The following is a 23,390-nucleotide window of genomic DNA, read 5'->3' on the forward strand; positions in this document are numbered from 1 at the left end:
AGAGGTTAAGAGGTACATTTACTAAGCAGTGATAAGAGCGGAGAAGTGAGCCAGTGGAGACATTTCCCCATCAACCAATCAGCAGCTCTGTATCATTTTATAGTATGCAAATTATAGATGTTACTTCAATGCTGATTGGTTGCCATGGGCAACTTCTCCACTGGCTCACTTCTCCGCTCTTATCACTGCTTAGTAAATGTACCCCTAAATCATCACACACTGGAAAACCACATAAACACTATAAACACATATTTAAACATATCAGTACTACATTGTCTAACTAGGGGCCCATGGCTCTTTTTAAATGTGTTTTACTTCTTTTTCTTTAATGGTTTCTGTAAAAATACAGACTGAGACAACATTTATTACCAAATATCACAATACAAAGGAACAACGCCAATAATTGTTCTCTGTATGTAACCATTAAACAGTTCATCAGTTTGCCTAAAGATTAGGGGTTCTTTTCATACAGAGAAAAATATTTATCCTGGGATTACATGACAATTGGCAGGTATGTATTATTAATATTTACCATTTTTCTAGATTATTAAATCTACTGAATTTTTGCTTCTAGAAGTTTTATAAAGAGATCTAAATTTCAGGTGTTGTGCACATTTTTTTAATTAAAACATTGTAGTCTCTGGGCTTTATGTAATAGCCTGATAAACTGGGTACACACTGGCCAATATATCCCCAGTTCTACTGAACGAGCGATATATCGTGGGCGCGACGACGGGTGTACACCAGTGATATGTCACCAGCATATCGCGCAGAACATGCAGCACAGCCCATGGCCGATATATCTGCAGATATATTGCAGCATCGTGCTGTGTGTACGGACTTTTAGCCGACCGCCTGTACACTTGCTGCAGAGGTGGCTGACATCACAACTGGGCAAGCACATGTAAAGGTCACACAGCTGTGATGTCAGGCGCAACACATCGGACAGACAATTTGTAAGTGTGTATGTACTTACCGATCGCCAGATCAACTGAACTGCCGATCCTTCGTCGTAGTGTGTACCAAGCATAAGATGTATTCTGCAATCCCTAAATACAATGGGCCTTATGTAATACAATGTGACATGCCACACAGCGTGATTCTGTAGAGTTAGTATATATTTTAAAGAGGCAAATAGTTTAAAATTCAGTATCTAACAGTTTTATTCTCTACTTTTTGGCATTACATTTACTTTTTGCTGTAATATTTGATAATAGTAGGAGATTGCAACCACCTATTACAAGTACTTAAGCGACTTTAAATAATTACTCAGCACCTTTCCTGGGGGAGAATCTTTTATTTATTTATTTTTTAGCATTTGATATTAGTCATAAGAAATGGTCATTGACAGACTAGAAAACAGGGTTTAAAGCACCGATTGATATGGTTACTACTCATATAGGGGTCTATTCATGAAGCAGTGAAAAGTGTGGAGAAGTTGCCCATGGCAACCAATCAGCATTGAAGTAACATTTCTAAATTTTATACTATACAACTGTACAGAGCAGCTGATTGGTTGCCATGGGTAACTTCTCCACACTTTTCACTGCTTCATGAATAGACCCCATAGTCTTGTTGTAATTGTGTTGGTGCACTTAGAGCATTGCACGTTGCAGAAATGTAGCTTACCTTCTTTACGTAGAACAGCAGCAGCAGTTTCAGTGTCTGGACAACCGAAATTAGAGGACAAAACAGAACACCAAGCCTGCATCAGAAGGAGAACAGAAGATACATGAATGATAGAAGGCAGGCGTTACACATTATCAATCAACAAATGCAGTAAGTATAAAAACAAGGAAAAAATGTCACAGTGCTCCATAGTACAACCAACTTAGCTGTGCAACAGGGACAACAAGATAATTAGAGTGGGAACAAGCCACTTACAATGAAGCAGAGGGAGATACATGACAAATTATGTTCCAGGCTCTTGGAGACAGGGTACTGGGAAAAATAAAATCAGGGCCACTGGTAACAGTGATAAAGTGGACTTTGAATTAGCTTTGACCCAAAAAGAAATAATTTACCGAAATCAAATGGGCCGATTATGAGTCGGCTGGATCTCTGCTCACGGACGCAAACTGCAGGATTTTGTATACAAAGCATTTGCAGATAAGACTTTATGCATTTAGGGCATACAGTGTGTCCGTCCTATTCTCTATAGTACAGAATCTGACCAGATCTGTCTTGGGGGCAGATGTATTAACCCTAGAGAAGTGATAAAGCAGTGATAAGTGCAAGGTGATAACGCACCAGCCAGTCAGCTCTTAACTGTCAATTTACATATTGGAGCGGATTGGCTGGTGCCAAGTGATATTGAGTCATGAGGACAGGGAAGGGAAGCCTGTATCAGATGGCTCTCTAGCACCTAGCACAGGGCTGCTACAAGTGCGGATACTAACTGCTGTAAGCAGCGGGTGGAACATCTGTGGGCGGCGCGGGTTACAGCACAAACGCCAGCCTTAGCCCTACAGATCTCACATTAGCATAAAGCAATAAAACGTCTGCGGAAGCCGCAACTACAGCCAATCAGAATCAGCACCATAGCCTTGACATGTATGGGACAGCTGATCTAGTTATTCTTGGAACAAAGTGTAGGCTGCCCAACTCCTTGTTGGTGCTTAGGTTGATGGATACTATTCCAGTGCCTGAGGCAAGGGGAGTACTTTGTGTCCCTTGACATGAAGAACACACATCTACACGTCCATCTCCAGAAGGAACAGCAACGCTTTCTCCGGTTCATCTTCCAAGGGAATATATTTCTAATTTTGTGTACTCTCCATTGACCTGACATCAGTGTGGCTATGTGTCTCCAAGATCCTGACTCCATGCCAGAGCTTCTCTATCAATAAGGAATCCTGACTGTGTCCCTTACATGATAAAAACCCATTCCAGGGAAAAAGAATTTCAATATTTTCAGCAGACCATAAAGTCATTGGAAAATTAGAGGCAAATTTACTAAGATGAGAGTTCTATTTAAGATGGGATGTTGCCCATAGCAGCCAATCAAAATCCAGGTAATGTCTTCTTGAAGGTGCTAGATAAATGAGAAGTAGAATCTTATTGGTTGTTATGGGCAACATATCATCTTAAATAGAACTCCCATCTTAGTAAATTTACCCCTTACTGTCAACTTCTTATACAGTATATGGCTCAAATAAAATAAGTTAGTACAAGTGCTCTGCACGACATATGATACTATAAGCAAGAAATGCATGACATTCTGAGAGCCCAAGAGCCCTATTTTCATTACTGTGGGTTGTGCCCGGCCCTCCCTGAGTAGATGGGCAGACCCTAGAATCACTTGCATGCACTGTGAATAATACCATGCCTGCCGCACTAAATGTATTCTATTCTGTGCTATGCAGAGCAGCGGTGACAGTGCTTACCCCAACTTCCCCCTATGAGACACTGAAGCCCACGTGTGGGACAGTAGGATGGTCCCAAATAAATGGGTTGAGAGGTATGTCCTAGTTTGTTTATGCTTGTGTGTATTAGGGGATATAGGGGGTTATTCAGGTTTGTTAGCAAACCAAAAAAGCACACTAATTGGCAAAGCCATGTTGCACTGCAGGTGGGGCATATGTAACATGTGCAGAGAGAGTTAGATTTGGGTGGGTTATATTGTTTCTGTGCATGGTAAATACTGGCTGCTTAATTTTTTAGATTCCAGATTGAACACACCCCGCCTGAATCGAACACTCTCTGCACGTTACATCTGCCCCACCTGCAGTGCAACATGGCTTTGCCAATTAGTGTGCTTTTTTGGTTTGCTAACAAACCGGAATAAGGGCCTTAGGGGGACATTTACCAAGCAGTGATAAGAGTGGAGAAGTGAGCCAGTTGCCCCATCAACCAATCAGCAGCTCTGTATCATTTTATAGTATGCAAATTATAGATGTTACTTCAGTGCTGATGGGTTGCCATGGGCAACTTCTCCACTGGCTCACTTCTCCGCTCTTATCACTGCTTAGTAAATGTCCCCCTAAGACTGTAAGCTCCAATGGGACAGGGACGGATGTGAACAACAAGTATTTTCTGTACACCACTGTGCAATATGGTATCACTATATAAAAAAGTTAGATTAAGAATTATAATGATCTCACCAACAGAGGGTCTGGCCATAAATCAGCTCTAGCACATTTCGAGCAATGTCAAACTCCAGACGACACTTTTGTTTGCTTCTCTTCTGCAGGATTATCCTGTCACAAAGAATGAGTACAGCTATATGAAGCAGTGTGAGAAGGGGAGGTTCCTGACAGGCTTTTGGCTTAAGGACATAGATGGGGCACAGCTTGAAATGACAGATATTTACCTCCAAAGCAGCTCTCCAAACAGAGAGTCCAGCAGAGTGAAAATGAAATCCATTACCACAAAGCGATACAACTCCTGTCCAACAAATGTTTCCCAGCACTAAAATAACAAAGAACATGTTGTTCAAGTAAAGAGATAAGAGCGAGAGAGCTTACGTTACAGACAAACCACAGCAGGTGGTAAAATGATTGCAGCAAACTCAATATTAATAATTTACAAACGGAAATTCTGAAACTGAAGGGAAAATGTTATTGTGCTGAAAACAGGTCTTATGAACTTTTTAAAACACTTGTACAATAAGTGCCTTAATTTAGGAGACTTGAAACATGAGGATTTCCAGAGAACAGTATTACAACTGAATCCATAATTTGCTCAGATTATTTTTCATGGCAATAACACTTGATGAAGGCGTGTCTTTACAGTGCCACATACCTTATTCTCCGTGCTGTTTGCTTTTCTTTCTAACCAATGATAACACAAAACACCAAGGATGACAATCTTCAGCATAAGATTTCTAGCAGAGAGGACAGTAACAGAAGGCGAAGTTTAGTGGTTGGTGAAGTCACATGGTATGAGTAGTAACTATCACCAGTTGTTGTGTTCTAACCTGCAGATGGCAAGATAGACTTCCAGAATGGGGGAGTCCACACACTCCCACTGCGCCAGGCCACGGTACATGTATGGTAGCAGTAGATTACACAGAGACACAACCAATGGTAGTGGCAGCAGCATTGCCTCTACTTCTGGTTCTCCGCTTTGTGTCAGCCGTATCCGGTGATCCTGTGCAAAGGTATAAAGCATAGCATTTATTAAATCCAATACATTTAGTGTATGCTCTGCTCCTAAATCATTGTGCCGTACCCCTCTCCCGCACTGACCATATGCAGGTAGAGCACCCATTACGACGTAGCACAGATTTAATCACTCAGTACTGACCTTGTGCAGATATTCTGCAAGGAGGTAAATACCCACTGCAGACCCCAGTGAACTGCCCACACACAAAGCCCAGGAGAAAACATGGACAAATACACGGTGTAGCCTCTTCCTCATGTCATGTTGATTCTTATTCTGCTGGTGCTCACTCAGCAACTCCTGAAATGGAGAACCAGAGGGGGATATAAAACTCCAGAAATAAAAACACACCTCACAAAGAAAGGTGAATACACTGTATCAGATGACTTATATATGGTCACATAGTACCGAACTGATGTGCATCATGTCTGTGAAATAAACAGCAACATTAAATCTAAATGCAATTCAGTTTTTTTTTCCATAAAGCACTATGCAGAGTACACTTCTAACCATAATATAAAGACATTCATTAAATATACAAAGCTGATCTAAGTCATTAGTTTAATAATTCATCGTAGCATACTTTTTTGCTAAGTAATCTATTAAACTGAGCATCTACCCTTTACACTGTGTGTTCTATCTGGGTGATTAAAGTGTCCCGGAGTATCCAGGCCCTAAATAAACAAGAATACCTGTGATGTAGGCCCTATGGTGGTCATTGATACTTTCAAACAATGGCAGTGATGACAGAGAGCATCAAAGATGTTGCTCTTTTTGTGCAATGGGGGGATTGGTAAAGGGCAATTGCACCTGGGAAACCTACCCACCTGACTAGTAAATATTATTGTTCAGTTGGTAGATAGGTTTCTGAGGTGCAAATGTGGGAACCACCTTAAGTGTGCAATGCCTATAGTTACTTGTCAGGCTCTTTAAACTGTATTGTGGTGGGTATATGAAAGGTGTTTCTACAAATATCTGCTGAATTACCCACCGCTTTCATAGAGGCAAGTTCCCTTGTCTCTATGACTAACTTAATTACAACTAAGGGGCGTATTCCCTTTTTGTCAGAACTGCTGCCTTGACGGAAAGACAGCAGTTTCCAACTTTTTCAGGTCGAATAGTGATTCAACATATTCAATGGGGCTGCCGTTTTTCTGTCATGTAGGCAATGTAAACGACTGACGCTTTAAAAAAAATAAAAAATAAATAAAAACACCCCCGAGATCTCTGCTAGTACCCCTACACCTCAAAGAAACAGGTAAGTGCATTTGACAAACAACTGAACAGCAATACAATAATATAGTACAATGTTAACAGATTACCCATAAGATATAATATACTTGTATTGCTAAATTAACTTACACGTTAGAACAATTTACCAGTACTAATAAATTAAACTTATACTGCAATATAAGCAATCTTAGTCTAACTGAAAGGCCTTTAGTTCTGACCTAAATCATAATCCCAGTGGTGTATACAATTGCCTTGCATTCTCCAGTAGGTGCGAAGGAAGATCTTTGGTGGGGTGTAATAAGAGCTTATGTCCCTAAATTGCATTAGAAAAATGTATATATTTTATCAGTATAGTATTAGGGCCTTCTACCAAGGAGTCTCTTAAGACACAGCAGCTGGTTGTTTCTTATCAGAGAAAAGAAACAATCAAGTTTCAAGCCTAAAGGGGGGTACTCACGGAGCGATATTCTAAGCAATCTGACTAGATTGCTTAGAATTTCAGCATTATCGCTCCGTGTGTACCCCCTACAGCGATAGCGATGAGCAGCCCCGCGCATCGCTATCGCTGCTGCTAGATTGGCCTGCATGCATTGGCCCAGCGGGTGAAGTGAGCAGCACCCCCGTCTCCCCCCGCACGCTCAGCACACATCGCGCTGTGCTGAGCGGCGGTTCGCTCAGCACACATCTCTCCTGCATCGGCCCATCTATATGGGCCTTAAGAGTCAGTCCGGGCAATAGGTCAGTATGCAAATGGACTCTTTGTTAAACAACTTTCCTTCTATGAGCTGGGGATGATGTCCTGCCAGTACAGTGATATTGTGTGTAGCACACACTGCACATTAATACATTGGGGGGAGGCAGTATCAGTGCACATAACGTGCCCTGCTACCACATCCCCCCCCATATTAACTCCTCGTACAGCAATCCCTCCAAGCATTAGCTCTGGAACTGAAAAACTCCCAGGGAAGGGACCCTTGCAAATCTACTACTTGCGGTAAGGGTAGGCAGCTTTGACAAGAAATTTAATATTTAAGGTAGATAAAACACCTGGCCCAAATGACATCCAGCTACACGTTCTAAAGGAGCCACATTTCGTCATTCATAAACCACTGTTTTTTTTAGAATGATTGTTGTTTTTTGATTGGCATTTAACTGCATGGGGTTGTTACTGAAATAGCACTGCATAGCGGATTAATGACATGAAAGTCACCTTTAGCTGCATGTTGATATTCTCCTGCTGCCGCTGCACAGAATGGATTCTGTTCACTTTGAAATCCCAAGAACTGAAAACTTTTAATGCCAGACCTCCGGAGAAGTACCCTATTCTGAAGTTGTCACCAAAGGAACGGGACATTCTGCAAAAGAAAAAAAAAAAAGTCAGCGCCACATAGTACACAGGATGAATTATAAGGCAGTGTAATACAATGAGACACCATATACAGAACATACTTATACACCAAAATAATGCAAGTGTTCAGAAAGCCGACTCCCACTGTAAACAGATAAGCTAGAGGCATGTGGTATGGAAGCCAAACTTTGCCGCTGGTACACTCAGACCCATTGTACCCTGAGGAACAGCCATCATTTAGGGTAAAGTTGCTGTAATAGCCATAATACATGACCGTGTCGGAGAAATAACCCTGAAAAAGAGACAGGTTTTATACATTAGGTAAACTAACATTAACTTATTACAGGCATGCTAACTTATGTTTTTCTATAATGTGTATGTGTCTATGTATAAGAGATAAGTGTATAACAGGATTCCTGATGTAGGTCTTTACTCAGCTTCTAGAATGGGATTACCAAAACTATATATAGTTACATATTTTCATTTTTAGTTATAGAACATCTTTGCGATTAGAGTAGAACAACTCTTACATTCAGTAGTAAGGCCTAAGGACTGAACCAATGAAAGAATATCAATACTGTGTATAGGAGACTAGCCATGTAGGTCCCATTCACATCTGACTGACTAGCATAGGGCCAACGCCCTACACACTTACAGCTCCAGTGAGGAGTTCCAGGCTGGTGAAAGGATGTGTGTTTGGGGTACCAGGAGGATGCACAGTCTGTGGGGTGACAATGAACAAGAGCCACCAAAGGCCCATGAAGATGTTAAATATCAAGAGAGTCTGTAGAAAAAGGAAATATGAAAGGACACTGGATCCAAATCGCCCTCCAATCTGCTTCAGAGCCACCTGCCAAGGCCGCAAAGCATACAGTCTCGAAAGGAATGAAAGCCAGCATTTGTGTGTAGCCTGCGGAGAGGAGACAGATGACAAAATGTAACAATGCTAAATGTGACCCATCTACTCTAATTTATAGCATTGAGGGAATGAGCAGCCTTAAGAGAGCTCTCAATGTAGGTTTCTCACCATACTGATGTTATCGCTTATGTTGCTGCAGCAAGAGTTTTTAGTCCTTCGCTTCCATGATCCACCGTCATCTAGTGTCATGTTCCTGAAAGGTGTGAAAAATGTAAATGCAGTAGGTTTTCAGACAGTGACTACATAAAATATAGGGGGTAATTCAGACCAGATCGCTGCTGTGAGTTTTCGCACAGCGGGCGATCAGATCTGAACTGCGTATGCACCGCAATGCGCCAGCACGTCGGACTACTGCACCAGGCATCGGTGCCTAGCTACGCAATGGTGCGAAAAAAAACGATTGCACAGGCGATCGCAAGGAGATTGACAGGAAGAGGCCGTTTGTGGAAGGCAACTGACCGTTTTACAGGAGTGTCTGGAAAAACGCAGATGGGACCAGCCGTTTTCAGGGAGGGTGTCTGATGTCAGCTCTGGCCCCGATCAGCAGGATTACATCGCAGAGGAAGAGTAAGTCCTGGGCTAAGCAGAGACTGTTCTGCTACAAATGCGATTGTGCACCTGCACAGCACTTTACCCCTCCCCCTGTAGGCGGCAACTATCTGATCGTAGGGCTGCAAAAAACGCACCCTAGCGATCAGGTCTGAATTAGCCCCATAGGACGGTAGTGTGCTAATAATAACAGCAAAGCATAACGCATTGAGTGGAAAATTAAAAGGCTTAATTGCTTTCTCTTTACCTCAATTCCCTTTTCACACGCAGACTTAGAGGAAAGCTCTTAAGCAGGTTAATCCGTTGGGTTCCCGATGTCTTCTGCAGCTCTGACACAAGCAGCCTTTGATGTTCTGGTGGGAGAGATACAAACATAACACTAATATATCCTTATTACTATAGCACCAGCATGCTAACAGGTGGTGAACAATCAGAAAATATTAGACAGACTCATCAGTCCCTACTTCAGTGGAACTTATTATCTGTATGCCCACTATACCCACACAAATATACCTGGGGCCGATTTTGTCAGAAGCCATCTATCCCATACAACCCAATAATAGCCACAGGTGAAGTAAGGGGTGGTATTTATCAAAGCTTTGAGAGAGATAAAGGACAAATTTATCAAGCCATGGATAGTGATAAATTGCACAGTGATAAAGGGCCTAATTCAGATCCGATCGCTGCAACGACAGCAATCGCAGCCTGAAGCCTTTGTGTAGTGCGCACGTGCAGCGGCCACACTGCACGTGTGCACACAATGACTTGTCAATCAGGCAAAGGCAGTTACAGGGCGGGAGGGGGCATGCCAGCGTCGTCAAAATGCTGACGGGGGGCGCAGATGCTGGGGCGGGCTGCGGCGTCTGCGTGATGTCACGAGCACCTGCTGCGTGCAAAACCTGGCGGGTAGCTGCTCACCAAGTGCTAAAGCATTGACGTCATGCAATGTTTTGCAGATGTGCAGAGAAGGGGGGGGGGGTGAGGTTGGGGATGGATGGTCATGCTGAGCGTCCCCCCGCATGTCAGAGATTCTGATCGTAGATGTGCTAAGTTTAGCACATCTATGATCAGCTCATGTTACAGGCTGTGTTTGAAAAATGACAGCTAGGAGCAGAATGGTTTGTACATTATCACCGGGCAATTTATCACTCCAGAAGGCTTGATAAGTCTGGGCCAAAGAACCAACCAATCAGCTCTTAACAGACATTTTTCAAACACAGCCTGAAAAATGACAGGAGCCGGTTGGTTGGTACTTTATATCTCCATGATTTGATAAATATCCCCTTTAAGTCATTAACATGATTATGATAATTTTATTTCAACTCTTCCTTCTTACTCTGGGTGACAAGTCCAACCAAGGGTACCTCTCATTTAGCGGAATTTACCCTTTTCTGCTTCCGTAGTTTCTTCTCTGAGTCGTATGCTGGGTCTGGCACTACGCTGTATATTGTACAAAGATGGACGCTTCTTTGATTGCCGTTTCCTCACTGTGCGGTTATAATACTGGGATAACATGGTCCCTTTACAACGTCCTTTATACACAAAGAGAGAAAGACAAAATATATGTGATGAAGAAAGGAGAAGATAAAGTAATTGTTATATGACTAATGAGCAAGAAATGTTAGTGTAGATCAGGGGTATTCAACATGCAGTCCTCCAGTTGTTGAGGAACTATACATGCCAGCATGCCTCTGCTACAGTTTTAGCATGTCTTAATAGCAAAAACTGTGGCATTGCAAGCTGAAGAGTGTAGTTCTACAACAGCTAGAGAGCTGCATGTTGACTACCCCTTGTGCAGAATCTGGAGATACAGGCTGACCCAATGGGCGGTATTCTAATGATATATCATACCCAATCTCCTTTCTAAAGAGTTTGTATTGTGCATATCGTGCTCATAGTAATCAGGTTTAGTTGCGTAAAGGGTGGTGCCCTCGCTACCCCGGGGGTAGCGAGCTGAAATGATTATACCATGCCCGTCAGCAAAAACAGAACAGGTGTGGAATGGGGTGAAAATAATTGAATACCGTCCTATAAGTTCGGTATCGAGGCCACCTATAGTGGAACTTCTAGTTCGTTAAAGGGGTAATCTAACCTAAATTGGTACTAGGTTTTGTGTTGACATCTTTATCCTTAGACATAGCCTTAATAAGGAACTGCTTATCAATTTGTGTAGATTAAATGTTGTGCTCAAATCTTCCACTTAATGGAATACATTGTAGAAGTGCAGTTCCAGTCTTTTCGATTCCACATCGGTAATACCAATCAACTCAACATTTTTGTATTTGTAACACTGATTATTGAACAGTACCACATATTTAAAAGCATAGTACACAAACAATGTAAAAATAGGATTTTAAAACCTACCGGTAAATCCTTTTCTCTTAGTCCGTAGAGGATGCTGGGGACTCCAAAAGGACCATGGGGTATAGACGGGATCCACAGGAGACATGCGCACACTAAAAGACTTTGACTGGGTGTGAACTGGCTCCTCCCTCTATGCCCCTCCTCCAAACCTCAGTTAGAAAACTGTGCCCAGGGAGACGGACATTTCGAGGAAAGAATTTATTGTTTAACACGGTAAGTGTCATACCAGCTCACACCACGAACATACCGCAGAACGTGGCATTCAATAGAATACCAGCCAACGGCATGAACAATACACAGCGACATGCTGAGAGACTACATAACACAACCAGTGTGTCAACACAACCAATAACAAGACACCGCATGCCATGGCCTGAACAACGTCAGCAACAGCCTGACAGAAAAGAACCACAAGAGTGTAACCATAACCAATAACTGCTGACACAGTACACACTGGGACGGGCGCCCAGCATCCTCCATGGACTAAGAGAAAAGGATTTACCGGCAGGTATTAAAATCCTATTTTCTCATACGTCCTAGAGGATGCTGGGGACTCCAAAAGGACCATGTGGTCTATACCAAAGCTCCAGACCGGGCGAGAGAGTGCGGACAACTCTGCAGCACAGATTGAGCAAACATGAGGTCCCCATCAGCCAGGGTATCAAACTTGTATAACTCAGCCAAAGTGTTTGAACCCGACCAAGTATCCGCTCGGCCACGTTGAACCGGCGAGACTCCTCGTGCATCCGCCCAAGAAGAGTCCATCTACCTAGCAGAATGGGTCACCACCGACTTCGGTAACGGCAATCCAGCTGTAGAGCCAGCATGCCGAATCGGGTGTAGTACGGTATGCCGGCGCTCGGGCTCCCGGCGACCAGCATACCGGCGCCGGGAGCCCGACCGCCGGCATACCGAATGCGTGGCGAGCGCTAAGGAGCCCCTTGCGGGCTCGCCGCGTGCCACAATATTTTATTCTCCCTCCAGGGGGGTCGTGGACCCCCACGAGGGAGAATAGCTGTCGGTATGCCGGGTGTCGGGATTCCGGCGCCGGTATAATGTGCGCCGGGATCCCGACATTCGGCATACTGAAGACCAGCCCGCCGAATCGTATCACAGATCTAGCGTGTAACAGACTGCAAAGACGCAGGCGCCCCAATCACGCTGGGGCATACCGGACAAACAGAGCCTCTGTTTCCCCAATCTAAGCCAAATTGGCGACATAAATATTTAAAGCCCTGACTACATCTAGAGACCTTGAATCAACCAATGCTTAAACAACCACAGGCATCAAATAGGACGGTTTCTGCGAAACACCGAAAACACTTTTGGCAGAACTAGTATCAGAGTTCTCAATTCCTCTTTATCCACCTGGAAAATCAAACAGGGGCTCTTGTGAGACCCAGCCGCTACTTCCGACATCCGCCCTGCGGACGCCAAAGGCAAAAGCATGACCACTCTCCAAGAGAGAATTTTTTAACACAACCTTTTACAAAGGTGCCAAACATTCTGACACAAGAAAACGCAACACAACGTCACGGTCCCACGGTGCCAATGGGGGCACAAATGGAGGTTGTACGAGCAGTACTCCTTCCACGAAGGACCTAACTTTCGGAAAGGTTGCCAAGTCTTTCTCAAAAGAAAATTTCTAAGGCCAATACGCACTGAAATGGAGCCTAACTTCAGGCCTCCACCCACACCGGCTTGCAAAGAATGGAGAAGAACGCCTCAGCTGAAATCTTCCGTAGTAGCCTTCTTGGATTCACACCAAGACACATATTTTCTCCAAACACGGTGGTAAGGCTTTACCGTTACTTCTTTCTTAGCCCGAAGAAGTGTGGAAATGACTTCACTGGGAATATCCTTTTTGGTTAGGATATGGTGTTCAACCGCCACGCCGTCAAACGCAGCAAGTTTTGATACACGCCCGGAACTTGTTGTAACAGTTCCTCACGTAGAGGAAGAGGCCAGGGATCCTCTATGAGTAAATCCTGTAGAACTGGACACCAAGCCCCCCTTGTTTAGACCGGAACAATGAGGATCACCAGAACCTTCGTTCTTCTTGCGTTTTTCACCTTCAGAAGAGTGAAAACGGAGGGAACACATAGACCAACTAAAAACACCCAAGGTGTCCCGAGGACGTCCACTGCTATAGCTTGAGTGTCTTCTGACCCGGAACAATATCACTGAGATCTCTCGTCGAGGCGAGACGCCAACATGTCCAATTGAGGCACTCCTCGAAGACTTGTCGCTTCAGTGAAAACTTTTCGATGACAACCGTATTTCTCCTGGATGGAGATCGCGTCTGCAGAGGAATCTAAAGGCCCGTACACACTGGTCGATATATCGGCCGTTCTCTTGAACGGCCGATATATCGCGGGACCGTCGGCCAGTGTGTACGGCCGATACGCCGACCGCCCGTACACATGCTGCGGCGGCCGGCGGTGATTGACAGCTGAACTGGGCGGGTGTGTGTACACGCCCGCCCAGTTCATGACGTCAGTCCCGGACGGATCGGGCAGTGTGTATGCACAGCACACTGCCCGATCCGTCCATAGATATATCTGCAGATCAATTGATCTGCAGATATATCTACTAGTGTTACCCACCTTAAGTCTGTCGCTCACATCCGGAACGAAGACTGCTAATATAGCGTTTACCAGTCTTTCCACCCAGCGGAAACCTTTTATTTATTTTTTTGCATCTGTCATTGCTGCTTTGCTCCTTGTTCTGCCCTAGCGGCTTACTTATGCCACTGCTGTCAAGTCGTCTGACAGAATTAACACGGACAGATCATGAAGCATATGTTCATTGACAATAGCTATTATTCAAGAAAGCTTATAGCAGACAAGCTTCCCAGCTTGACCTATTTCTACGGAAATACTTCCCTTGCACGGACTGCTCCCCAGTCTTGAAGATCTGCATGCATGGACACCAGGATCTCATCCTGTATTACCTCTAGGAGGTGAAAATTGAGCCGACACCACAGGAGCGAAAACCTGGCCATTAAGATTATCTTCCAGCGCATGCGCAGGTGAGACCCGGACCACATTTCCAACTGGCCCCGTAAAAACCAGTCTGGCATTTGACCAGCTCACCGAAAAAGGCCTCTTAGGCCGCACCGATCTTCTTCATCAACAGAACATATTGATGGATTGTCACTGCAAATCTGATCCGACTCTGGGTCCTCAGAGCTCTTTCCACAGGAACAGACAGAACTTCAACCGTTCCGTATCTACTCTGATACCCACATCCGACGCGTGCGTCGTTGGGAACAACAGCCTTCCCCCTGTGTTGAAGAACAGTCAGTCAGAGAGAAACCAACGATTTGCACCACTTGTGTCCTGACTTCTCCTTAAACAGGGGAGTGTCCCAGTACAGAACAACAATGGCTCTTACTATTGAAAGAATACTATCCCATTGCCATCACTCCGGTGAAATGGCAAAGACAATCCTGGATATCCACCCAGGTAATCTGAATGCGTAAAACAACGCATTTAAACCTCTTAGATTTTGTTGTTGTTTTTTTAAACAGGGACAGCAGGACAATGTCCTGAACCTGACGCACCTCTGGTATGGCGTCGCGTACTACCTCCCCTTCCAGAGGGTAAACGGCAAGATCTATTAGAAAAATCAGTGAGGGGAAACATCTGTAACGCCAGAATGTCCCCCCGTTTGATTCTATAATTAACTCACAGGTCCTAGTCTATTCCCGGACTGACTGAAAAGTAGTAAACGAGTACCCACCAGAGTGGGCTCCAGCCAGATAGACTCAGCGACATGTGGTGGATGAGGTAGAAACAGAAAACGACCTCCGCTTCTGCGAACCTCACAAGGCTGCAGAACCCTTACCTTTTCACCTTCCACTGTCTGCACAGAAAAGGAAAAAAGAACCGCATCGAACCGGTTAAAAACGACTGCATCCCAACAAAAGAATGACCAACCATTGTGAAGGAGACTAACGCACGAAGTTAGATTTACCAGCAGTATCCGCCAAGATTGACTGAACTGAGTCATCCCCAACAGCGGTACACTGTCACCGGGAAAAACTCCAGTATCTCTCAGAGTCAGCCTCAGCATACCCCCGGCCACACCTCCTGTATACGCACGGCAGCCTGCCGCAATGTTATAGAGAAGAATTAACATAAGAAACATCCCCTCTCTCTTTAGGGTAAATCTATCGGATGCTTTTCCGAATATACACACTCCCTCACGTGCATGTAATGCAATGAAGCCCAAAGCATAGAAATAAAATATCACTTAGCTTCCTGTGTACGATCCATTGCGACAGGGCCCCGTGTCGACCAGGAGTTGACTGACAGTATTCTATCCGCGGTGGGAAAAGAATAAACCTTCGGACTCCTTGTGAGTATCTGAGACCAACTTGTCACGGCCGACCTAGAGCTTTATCAACAGAGCGACCAGCACAAGAGAGGAATACGTTTACTTCAGCATTCATTATAACTCATAATATGAATATACATAATGTAATACACAAATACACACATATCATACACATATATACACACACACACACACATATATATATATATATATATACATACACACACGGATTGTCCGGAACCGTCGGTTCCCTAGTGACATTAATGTGTTCTGAATGTGTATGACCATACAGTATTCATCGAAAGCAGGGAGTAGTAACCAGGCAAAATAACATATTTGCGACCCCGAGGGATCCGAGGGGAGTATAGATAAATAATTTTAATAATACTCCCCCACATATACTACCATGTCTGTGCTCGAGCTACAGGCACATGGAACCGCACCATACCTATACCTATACATACATACACATATTATACATATATAATATGTAATACCCTGAAGCTATTGCACCATGGGGATCCCCTTGTGATTTTTTTTTTTTATTATGTTTACATTGTGGAACTACAAGTCCCAGGGTAGATCGTGAGCTGAACTGTGATATTCCCTGCCAGATTGGGACAGGGATTTTGCCGCCAATTCTCTGGTCCTGTCAACTCTTACCCAGCAACATAAAAAGTCCGGGAAACAGGTCCCCAGCTGATTGGGTCCCCTGGGTTGTAGGGCAGAGTGACCAGGGGGTGGTCTGTTGCTGGGGCCCCGGGAGCCAGTCATCATAGAGGAGAGGGGAGGTGGAGGAGCACCAGTACCCTTAAAAGAAGCCTCACAGCACAGGAGAGGGAGAGCCCCTGGAGGAATGGGAATATGTACCTGGGGAAGTAAAGCCATGTAGTGTCCAGAGCTGCCTGCCAGTGTCTGAGGGCCGTCTGCGCAGAGAAGAAGCCGAGGGGAGAACCAGCGTCCACAGCATCCGTGCCAGGAGACTGCCGGAGATCCTGCCTGAGGAGAAGAGCTGGCTGCGTCAGTGCCAGCGGGGATGGAGCGCGGAGAAGAGCCGCCGCTGCTGAGAGACTGGAGCGCTGGGCCGGAGGAACCGCAGCCCGTCCAGCAGAGCAGTGATGACATCCGTCCCCTAGATTCCAAGGAGCGGCAGCGGGTGAGAAAGAAGGCAACGCGGAAGACGACCCTGCAGAGAAGACCCCCGGCGAGGACCCCTAGCTGTGGAGTGATGACGGCGCAGACGGACGGCGGTAGTGCGGTACGGAGGAGAGGATCCCGTGACCAGTGGCGCGGACCGGCAGCTGCAGCAAGAAGACCCCAGCGTGGAAAGGACGCCGCGGACCGGAGCTGACGAAGACATTGCCGGCAGGAGGGGGGAGACTCCAGACAGCAGCGCTGAAGATGCGGAGGAACGGAGGTGGCAGAAGCGCCGCAGCAGGGGGTGAGATCAATGCAACCCTTTCGCTGCAACACTCTGCCCCTGTAATGCTTGAACTCTGCAAAGAGGGGACATAGTATTTGTAAAGGGGGGTAGACATCCCTAAGATCCCCAGGGTCCTGTTATTTATCCCCTTCCGCTGCGGGAACTCTGCATTGGGGGACACATTATTTAATACGGAGTAGGCACCCCTTCTGTTAGTGAGAGGGGTATACTGATAGTTCTTTTTATGCAAGCTCCGCCCAGCAGTGTAAAAGCTAATGTTAATGCATTTGTCTGCTATTAAGGAATGCTGGTACTGATAGTTCTTTTTTATGCAAGCTCCGCCCAGCAGTGTGAAAGCTAATGTTACTGCATTTATCTGCTATTAAGGAATGCTGGTACTGATAGTTCTTTTTTATGCAAGCTCCGCCCAGCAGTGTGAAAGCTAATGTTAATGCATTTATCGGCTATTAAGGAATGCTGGTACTGATAGTTCTTTTTTATGCAAGCTCCGCCCAGCAGTGTGAAAGCGAATGTTAATGCATTTATCCGCTACTAAGGAATGCTGGTACTGATAGTTCTTTTTATGCAAGCTCCACCCAGCAGTGTGAAAGCTAATGTTAATGCATTTATCTGCTATTAAGGAATGCTGGTACTGATAGTTCTTTTTATGCAAGCTCCGCCCAGCAGTGTGAAAGCTAATGTTAATGCATTTATCTGCTATTAAGGAATGCTGGTACTGATAGTTCTTTTTTATGCAAGCTCCGCCCAGCAGTGTGAAAGCTAATGTTAATGCATTTATCTGCTATTAAGGAATGCTGGTACTGATAGTTCTTTTTTATGCAAGCTCCGCCCAGCAGTGTGAAAGCTAATGTTAATGCATTTATCCGCTACTAAGGAATGCTGGTACTGATAGTTCTTTTTATGCAAGCTCCACCCAGCAGTGTGAAAGCTAATGTTAATGCATTTATCTGCTATTAAGGAATGCTGGTACTGATAGTTCTTTTTATGCAAGCTCCGCCCAGCAGTGTGAAAGCTAATGTTAATGCATTTATCCGCTACTAAGGAATGCTGGTACTGATAGTTCTTTTTATGCAAGCTCCGCCCAGCAGTGTGAAAGCTAATGTTAATGCATTTATCTGCTATTAAGGAATGCTGGTACTGATAGTTCTTTTTATGCAAGCTCCGCCCAGCAGTGTGAAAGCTAATGTTAATGTATTTATCTGCTATTAAGGAATGCTGGTACTGATAGTTCTTTTTATGCAAGCTCCGCCCAGCAGTGTGAAAGCTAATGTTAATGCATTTATCCGCTACTAAGGAACGCTGGTTACCTGAGACTGTTGTTTACAAGCCATAACCAGCCTGCTTTAATTGTGCACAAGTTCCTGCTTACCTGTTACCTGTATTGCTGATGCTGGTTACCTGAGACTGTTGTTAAGAAGCCATAACCAGCCTGCTTCAGCTGTGCACGTGTCTCCTGTTTATCCATCACTTGTGTTGCCAACGCTGGTTACCTGAGACTGATATTTAGAAGCCATAACCAGCCTGCTTCAATTGTGCGCCAGTTACCTGTTTACCTGCCACCTGCATTGCCAACGCTGGTTACCTGAGACTATTATTTAGAAGCCATAACCAGCCTGCTTTAATTGTGCACAAGTTACCTGCTTACCTGCTACTTGTATGGCTAACGCTGGTTACCTGAGACTGTCGTTTAATAGCCATAACCAGCCTGCTTTAATCGTGCACGAGTTCCTGCTTACCTGCTACCTGTATTGCTGACGCTGGGTACCTGAGACTATTATTTAGAAGCCATAACCAGCCTGCTTCAATTGTGCACAAGTTACCTGCTTACCTGCTACCTGTATTGCTAACGCTGGTTACCTGAGACTGTTATTTAGAAGCCATAACCAGCCTGCTTCAATTGTGCGCCAGTTACCTGTTTACCTGCCACCTGCATTGCCAACGCTGGGTACCTGAGACTATTATTTAGAAGCCATAACCAGCCTGCTTCAATTGTGCACCAGTTACCTGCTTACCTGCTACCTGTATTGCTAACGCTGGTTACCTGAGACTGTTATTTAGAAGCCATAACTAGCCTGCTTTAATTGTGCACAAGTTACCTGCTTACCTGCTACTTGTATTGCTAACGCTGGTTACCTGAGACTGTCGTTTAATAGCCATAACCAGCCTGCTTTAATCGTGCACAAGTTCCTGCTTACCTGCTACCTGTATTGCTGACGCTGGTTACCTGAGACTATTATTTAGAAGCCATAACCAGCCTGCTTCAATTGTGCACAAGTTACCTGCTTACCTGCTACCTGTATTGTTGACGCTGGTTACCTGAGACTATTATTTAGAAGCCATAACCAGCCTGCTTCAATTGTGCACAAGTTACCTGCTTACCTGCTACTTGTATTGCTAACGCTGGTTACCTGAGACTGTTATTTAGAAGCCATAACCAGCCTGCTTCAATTGTGCAAAAGTTACCTGCTTACCTGCTACTTGCAGTGCCAACGCTGGTTACCTGAGACTATTATTTAGAAGCCATAACCAGCCTGCTTTAATTGTGCACAAGTTCCTGCTTACCTGCTACCTGTATTGCCGACGCTGGTTACCTGAGACTGTTATTTAGAAGCCATAGCCAGCCTGATTTAATTGTGCACAAGTTCCTGCTTACCTGCTACCTGTATTGTTGACGCTGGTTACCTGAGACTTTAGTTTAGAAGCCATAACCAGCCTGCTTCAACTGTGCACCTGTTTCCTGTTTACCTGCCACTTGTAAATTTTGTTAGGATAATAAAATGGAGTTGGATACTATATTATGTTTGTGTTGTCATTGTGTCTGAGAGGTAAAGCAGGTCTGCCGCTCTGATCACCCGAACCTGATTCACACTAGCACCCCACAATTTAGTTCAAATTTTCGGCACCGTAAATGTCATGTGTTTGTTTGTGGGTGGACATTATATATTATATATATATATATATATATATATATATATATATATATATATATATATATATATATATATATACATACACAGATATAAGGCAGTACAGCAAATAAATTTTCACCCAAAAATAACAGTTGGTGCCGACAGGGTCACCCACATACTACTGTGTTTCCCCTACAGTGTTTACTTTTTTGACCAGTATACAACTACTGACCCGCTGACACTGCATCTATCAACAGGTGTCGGCAATGCCGACAATGATCCCCACAAGAGTTTGAGACAGAGCACTCACGCCTGTCGACATCTGTCGACTAAAAAGCTATAGTGGGTATCTGACAGGGAACACACAGATATCTATGCACAACACACAGATGACATGCCCATTAATCCAAATAGTGCTATATTGTCCTCTACATAGCACTAAACACTGTGCCCCCCCACGTCTGCAGTGTTTTACATTGCCTTGGCGGGTACATGGAGAAAATGGCGCTGATGTGAGGGCTAAGCCCCGCCTACTCTATGCGCGCTTCAGCCCACTATTAAAAACTTAGTTATGCTGGCGGGGGTCCCCATACTGTGTATACACACTGTATAACTGTGCTGACACCCTTAAAAAAGGTATATCTTGCTGCCCAGGGTGCCCCCACCCCAGCGCCCTGCACCCATGTAACAATGTTGGCGTGTGGGAGCAAATGGCGCGCAGCGCGACCGCTGCTTCAACTGGCGGGGGTATCGTGCCCGGTGCCGGGCATGAATATGTATCTTGTGCCAGCTTTATTTAAGACTCTCAGTAAATTGCTGCCCAGGGCGCTCCCCCCCCCAGCGCCCTGCACCCTGTGAGTGCGTTGGTGTGTGGGAGCATGGAGCGCAGCGCGACCACTGCGGTTACCTCCGTTACTGAAGTCTTCTGCCGTCACTGAAGTCTTCTGTTCTTCTCATACTCACCCGGCTTCTTTCTTCTGGCTTCTGTGAGGGGGGTGACGGCGCAGCTCTGGGAACAAGCAGCTAGGCGAACCAAGTGATCGAACCCTCTGGAGCTAATGGTGTCCAGTAGCCTAAGAAGCAGAGCCCTTGAACTAAGAAGAAGTAGGTCTGACTTCTCTCCCCTCAGTCCCACAATGCAGGGAGCCTGTAGCCAGCAGGTCTCTCTGAAAATAAAAAACCTAACATAAAGTCTTTTAGAGAAACTCAGTAGAGCTCCCCTAGTGTGTGTCCAGTCTCTCCTGGGCACAAAGTCTAACTGAGGTCTGGAGGAGGGGCATAGAGGGAGGAGCCAGTTCACACCCAGTCAAAGTCTTTTAGTGTGCCCATGTCTCCTGCAGATCCCATCTATACCCCATGGTCCTTTTGGAGTCCCCAGCATCCTCTAGGATGTATGAGAAATGACCGTGGCTAATAAGTTTAGCTTACTACACATACGCCAAAGTAAGAGATCAGACATATGCAAACAGACTGACATGGCTAATGCATGCAGGTTGCTCAATCTGTCGAAGGACAACACTCTTTGAGAAATGGACGTTTCTGGCCAGTAACTGGACGACAACCATGCAAATGGTGGAGTGTCAAGGGCGGGTCATGGATATGTAAACTGGCTTCCATGTTAGGTTGTAGTGTGAGGACACAAACTGGTGCCTGTTGCAGGCGGATCTTATGCACCCAGCACAAGGTGGGTGCAAGTCCATGTGCTAAGGATGATTGCTGTGGCTGCAGACGTGAAGCCAGCGGGCGGGACAGGCTTCCACATGCATGCATACGGACCTTTGGCGTATACAGGGAGGCTTTTTACAAAAGTGGAGGTATCAAACACAGAATCAGGCTCAAAGGTAAGTCAGACATTAGACATCTGTAGATCCTATAGCAAAATTTTTGTAAGGGTCCCCATGTACCATATAGCATGCCCAGCTACTAAAGTAGTTGGTCACCTGATATGCTATACTTACCAATAGTACGACTGGGCATATTGGAGAGGATTCTCATGGTGGCCGTGTAGTGGTCATCTTGTGCCGGATACTGGTCCCCTGCAAAAGGAAAGAAAACTATAGCAACACTACAACCAATAATCATACCTACTAGACACAAATCAATAAAAGAATACCAAACTTTCCGCTTCTTGTAGTAATATAAGGCAGAACGAGTCATACTTGCCTAATGGATGGGGTCCTGCTACATCCACTACAAAATGAGCACTCCACAACACTCCTTGAATCTTGACTTTAAGCAGTTACATTAAAAATCTTTGCTAGGATTCCAGATTTCCAGCTCTCATGTCAACTAGAAGCGCTTATCGTGTGCTAGAATACTATGAGATCTCCTCCCATCTCTCTGCTGCTGCCCTACCAACCTTGCGCTCCTTCTGCCCCACCACAGGCGATGCAGTCCTTTTGTTCATCTTGTCCTCTTCCACCCTCCACCAGCCCCCTTGGGCCCCCTCCATCATTACTTGATTACACCTTGCTCACCTCTTTAACTTATCTCTCTCCACTGCCAATTTTCCCTCGCTGTTTAAACTTGCTCTTGTATCACATATTCTTAAAAAATCCACCCTTGATCCATCCTACTCTCTAGCTACCACCGCATTACTCATGTCCCTTTCGCCTCAAATCTTCTTGAGCAGCCTAACTAAAACCGTCTCACCAGCTACCTCTCTGACAACTCCATCCTTGATCCTTTCTGATCTGGCTTTCGCTCACTTCACTCCACCGAAACTGCCCTGGTCAAAGTCACCAATGATCTACTTTCGGCCAAATACAGGGGCCATTTCTCTATACTGATCCTCCTGGACCTCTCAGCATGGATCATCTTCTCCTCCTCCACACCCTTCAGACCACTGGCCTCTCTAGGACTGTCCATGCCTGGGTCACCCCTTACCTCACCAACAGCTCCTTCTCTGTGCCTGCCTCCGGCAACACCTCACCCCTTTCTATCCTCTCCGCTGGCGTCTCAATGGGTTCTGTCCTTGGCCCCCTGCTCTTCTTCCTGTACACCTCTTATGTGGAGAACTTCTTAGTTCCTTCGGCATCCAATATCAACTCTATGCCGACAACACGCAACTATACCTTTCCTCTCCTGACCTCTCCCTTTCCATCCTCTATCCGGTATCCAGCTGCCTCTTTTTCCCATCTTCCCTGGATGTCTGAGCACTCTCTGAAGCTCAACAAGGAC

General features: G+C 45.1%; 1 protein-coding gene across 1 annotated transcript in view; it reads right to left on the minus strand.

Annotated features, from left to right (window-relative positions):
* TMC6 (transmembrane channel like 6) overlaps nucleotides 1-23,390 on the minus strand; it is a 79,678-nt gene that overhangs the window by 23,181 nt on the left and 33,107 nt on the right. The window contains exons 4-16 of the mRNA XM_063961290.1: nucleotides 22,169-22,246; nucleotides 10,538-10,684; nucleotides 9,400-9,505; nucleotides 8,712-8,796; nucleotides 8,340-8,594; nucleotides 7,786-7,976; nucleotides 7,547-7,691; nucleotides 5,248-5,403; nucleotides 4,919-5,091; nucleotides 4,744-4,825; nucleotides 4,313-4,410; nucleotides 4,104-4,199; nucleotides 1,630-1,705 (exon numbers count right to left, since the gene is read on the minus strand). Coding sequence (XP_063817360.1) covers nucleotides 1,630-1,705; nucleotides 4,104-4,199; nucleotides 4,313-4,410; nucleotides 4,744-4,825; nucleotides 4,919-5,091; nucleotides 5,248-5,403; nucleotides 7,547-7,691; nucleotides 7,786-7,976; nucleotides 8,340-8,594; nucleotides 8,712-8,796; nucleotides 9,400-9,505; nucleotides 10,538-10,684; nucleotides 22,169-22,246 — 1,688 coding nt within the window. The remainder of the gene's footprint in view (nucleotides 1-1,629; nucleotides 1,706-4,103; nucleotides 4,200-4,312; nucleotides 4,411-4,743; nucleotides 4,826-4,918; nucleotides 5,092-5,247; nucleotides 5,404-7,546; nucleotides 7,692-7,785; nucleotides 7,977-8,339; nucleotides 8,595-8,711; nucleotides 8,797-9,399; nucleotides 9,506-10,537; nucleotides 10,685-22,168; nucleotides 22,247-23,390) is intronic.

This window comes from Pseudophryne corroboree, chromosome 3 (genome assembly GCF_028390025.1).
Source record: "Pseudophryne corroboree isolate aPseCor3 chromosome 3, aPseCor3.hap2, whole genome shotgun sequence".
Lineage (NCBI taxonomy): Eukaryota > Metazoa > Chordata > Amphibia > Anura > Myobatrachidae > Pseudophryne > Pseudophryne corroboree.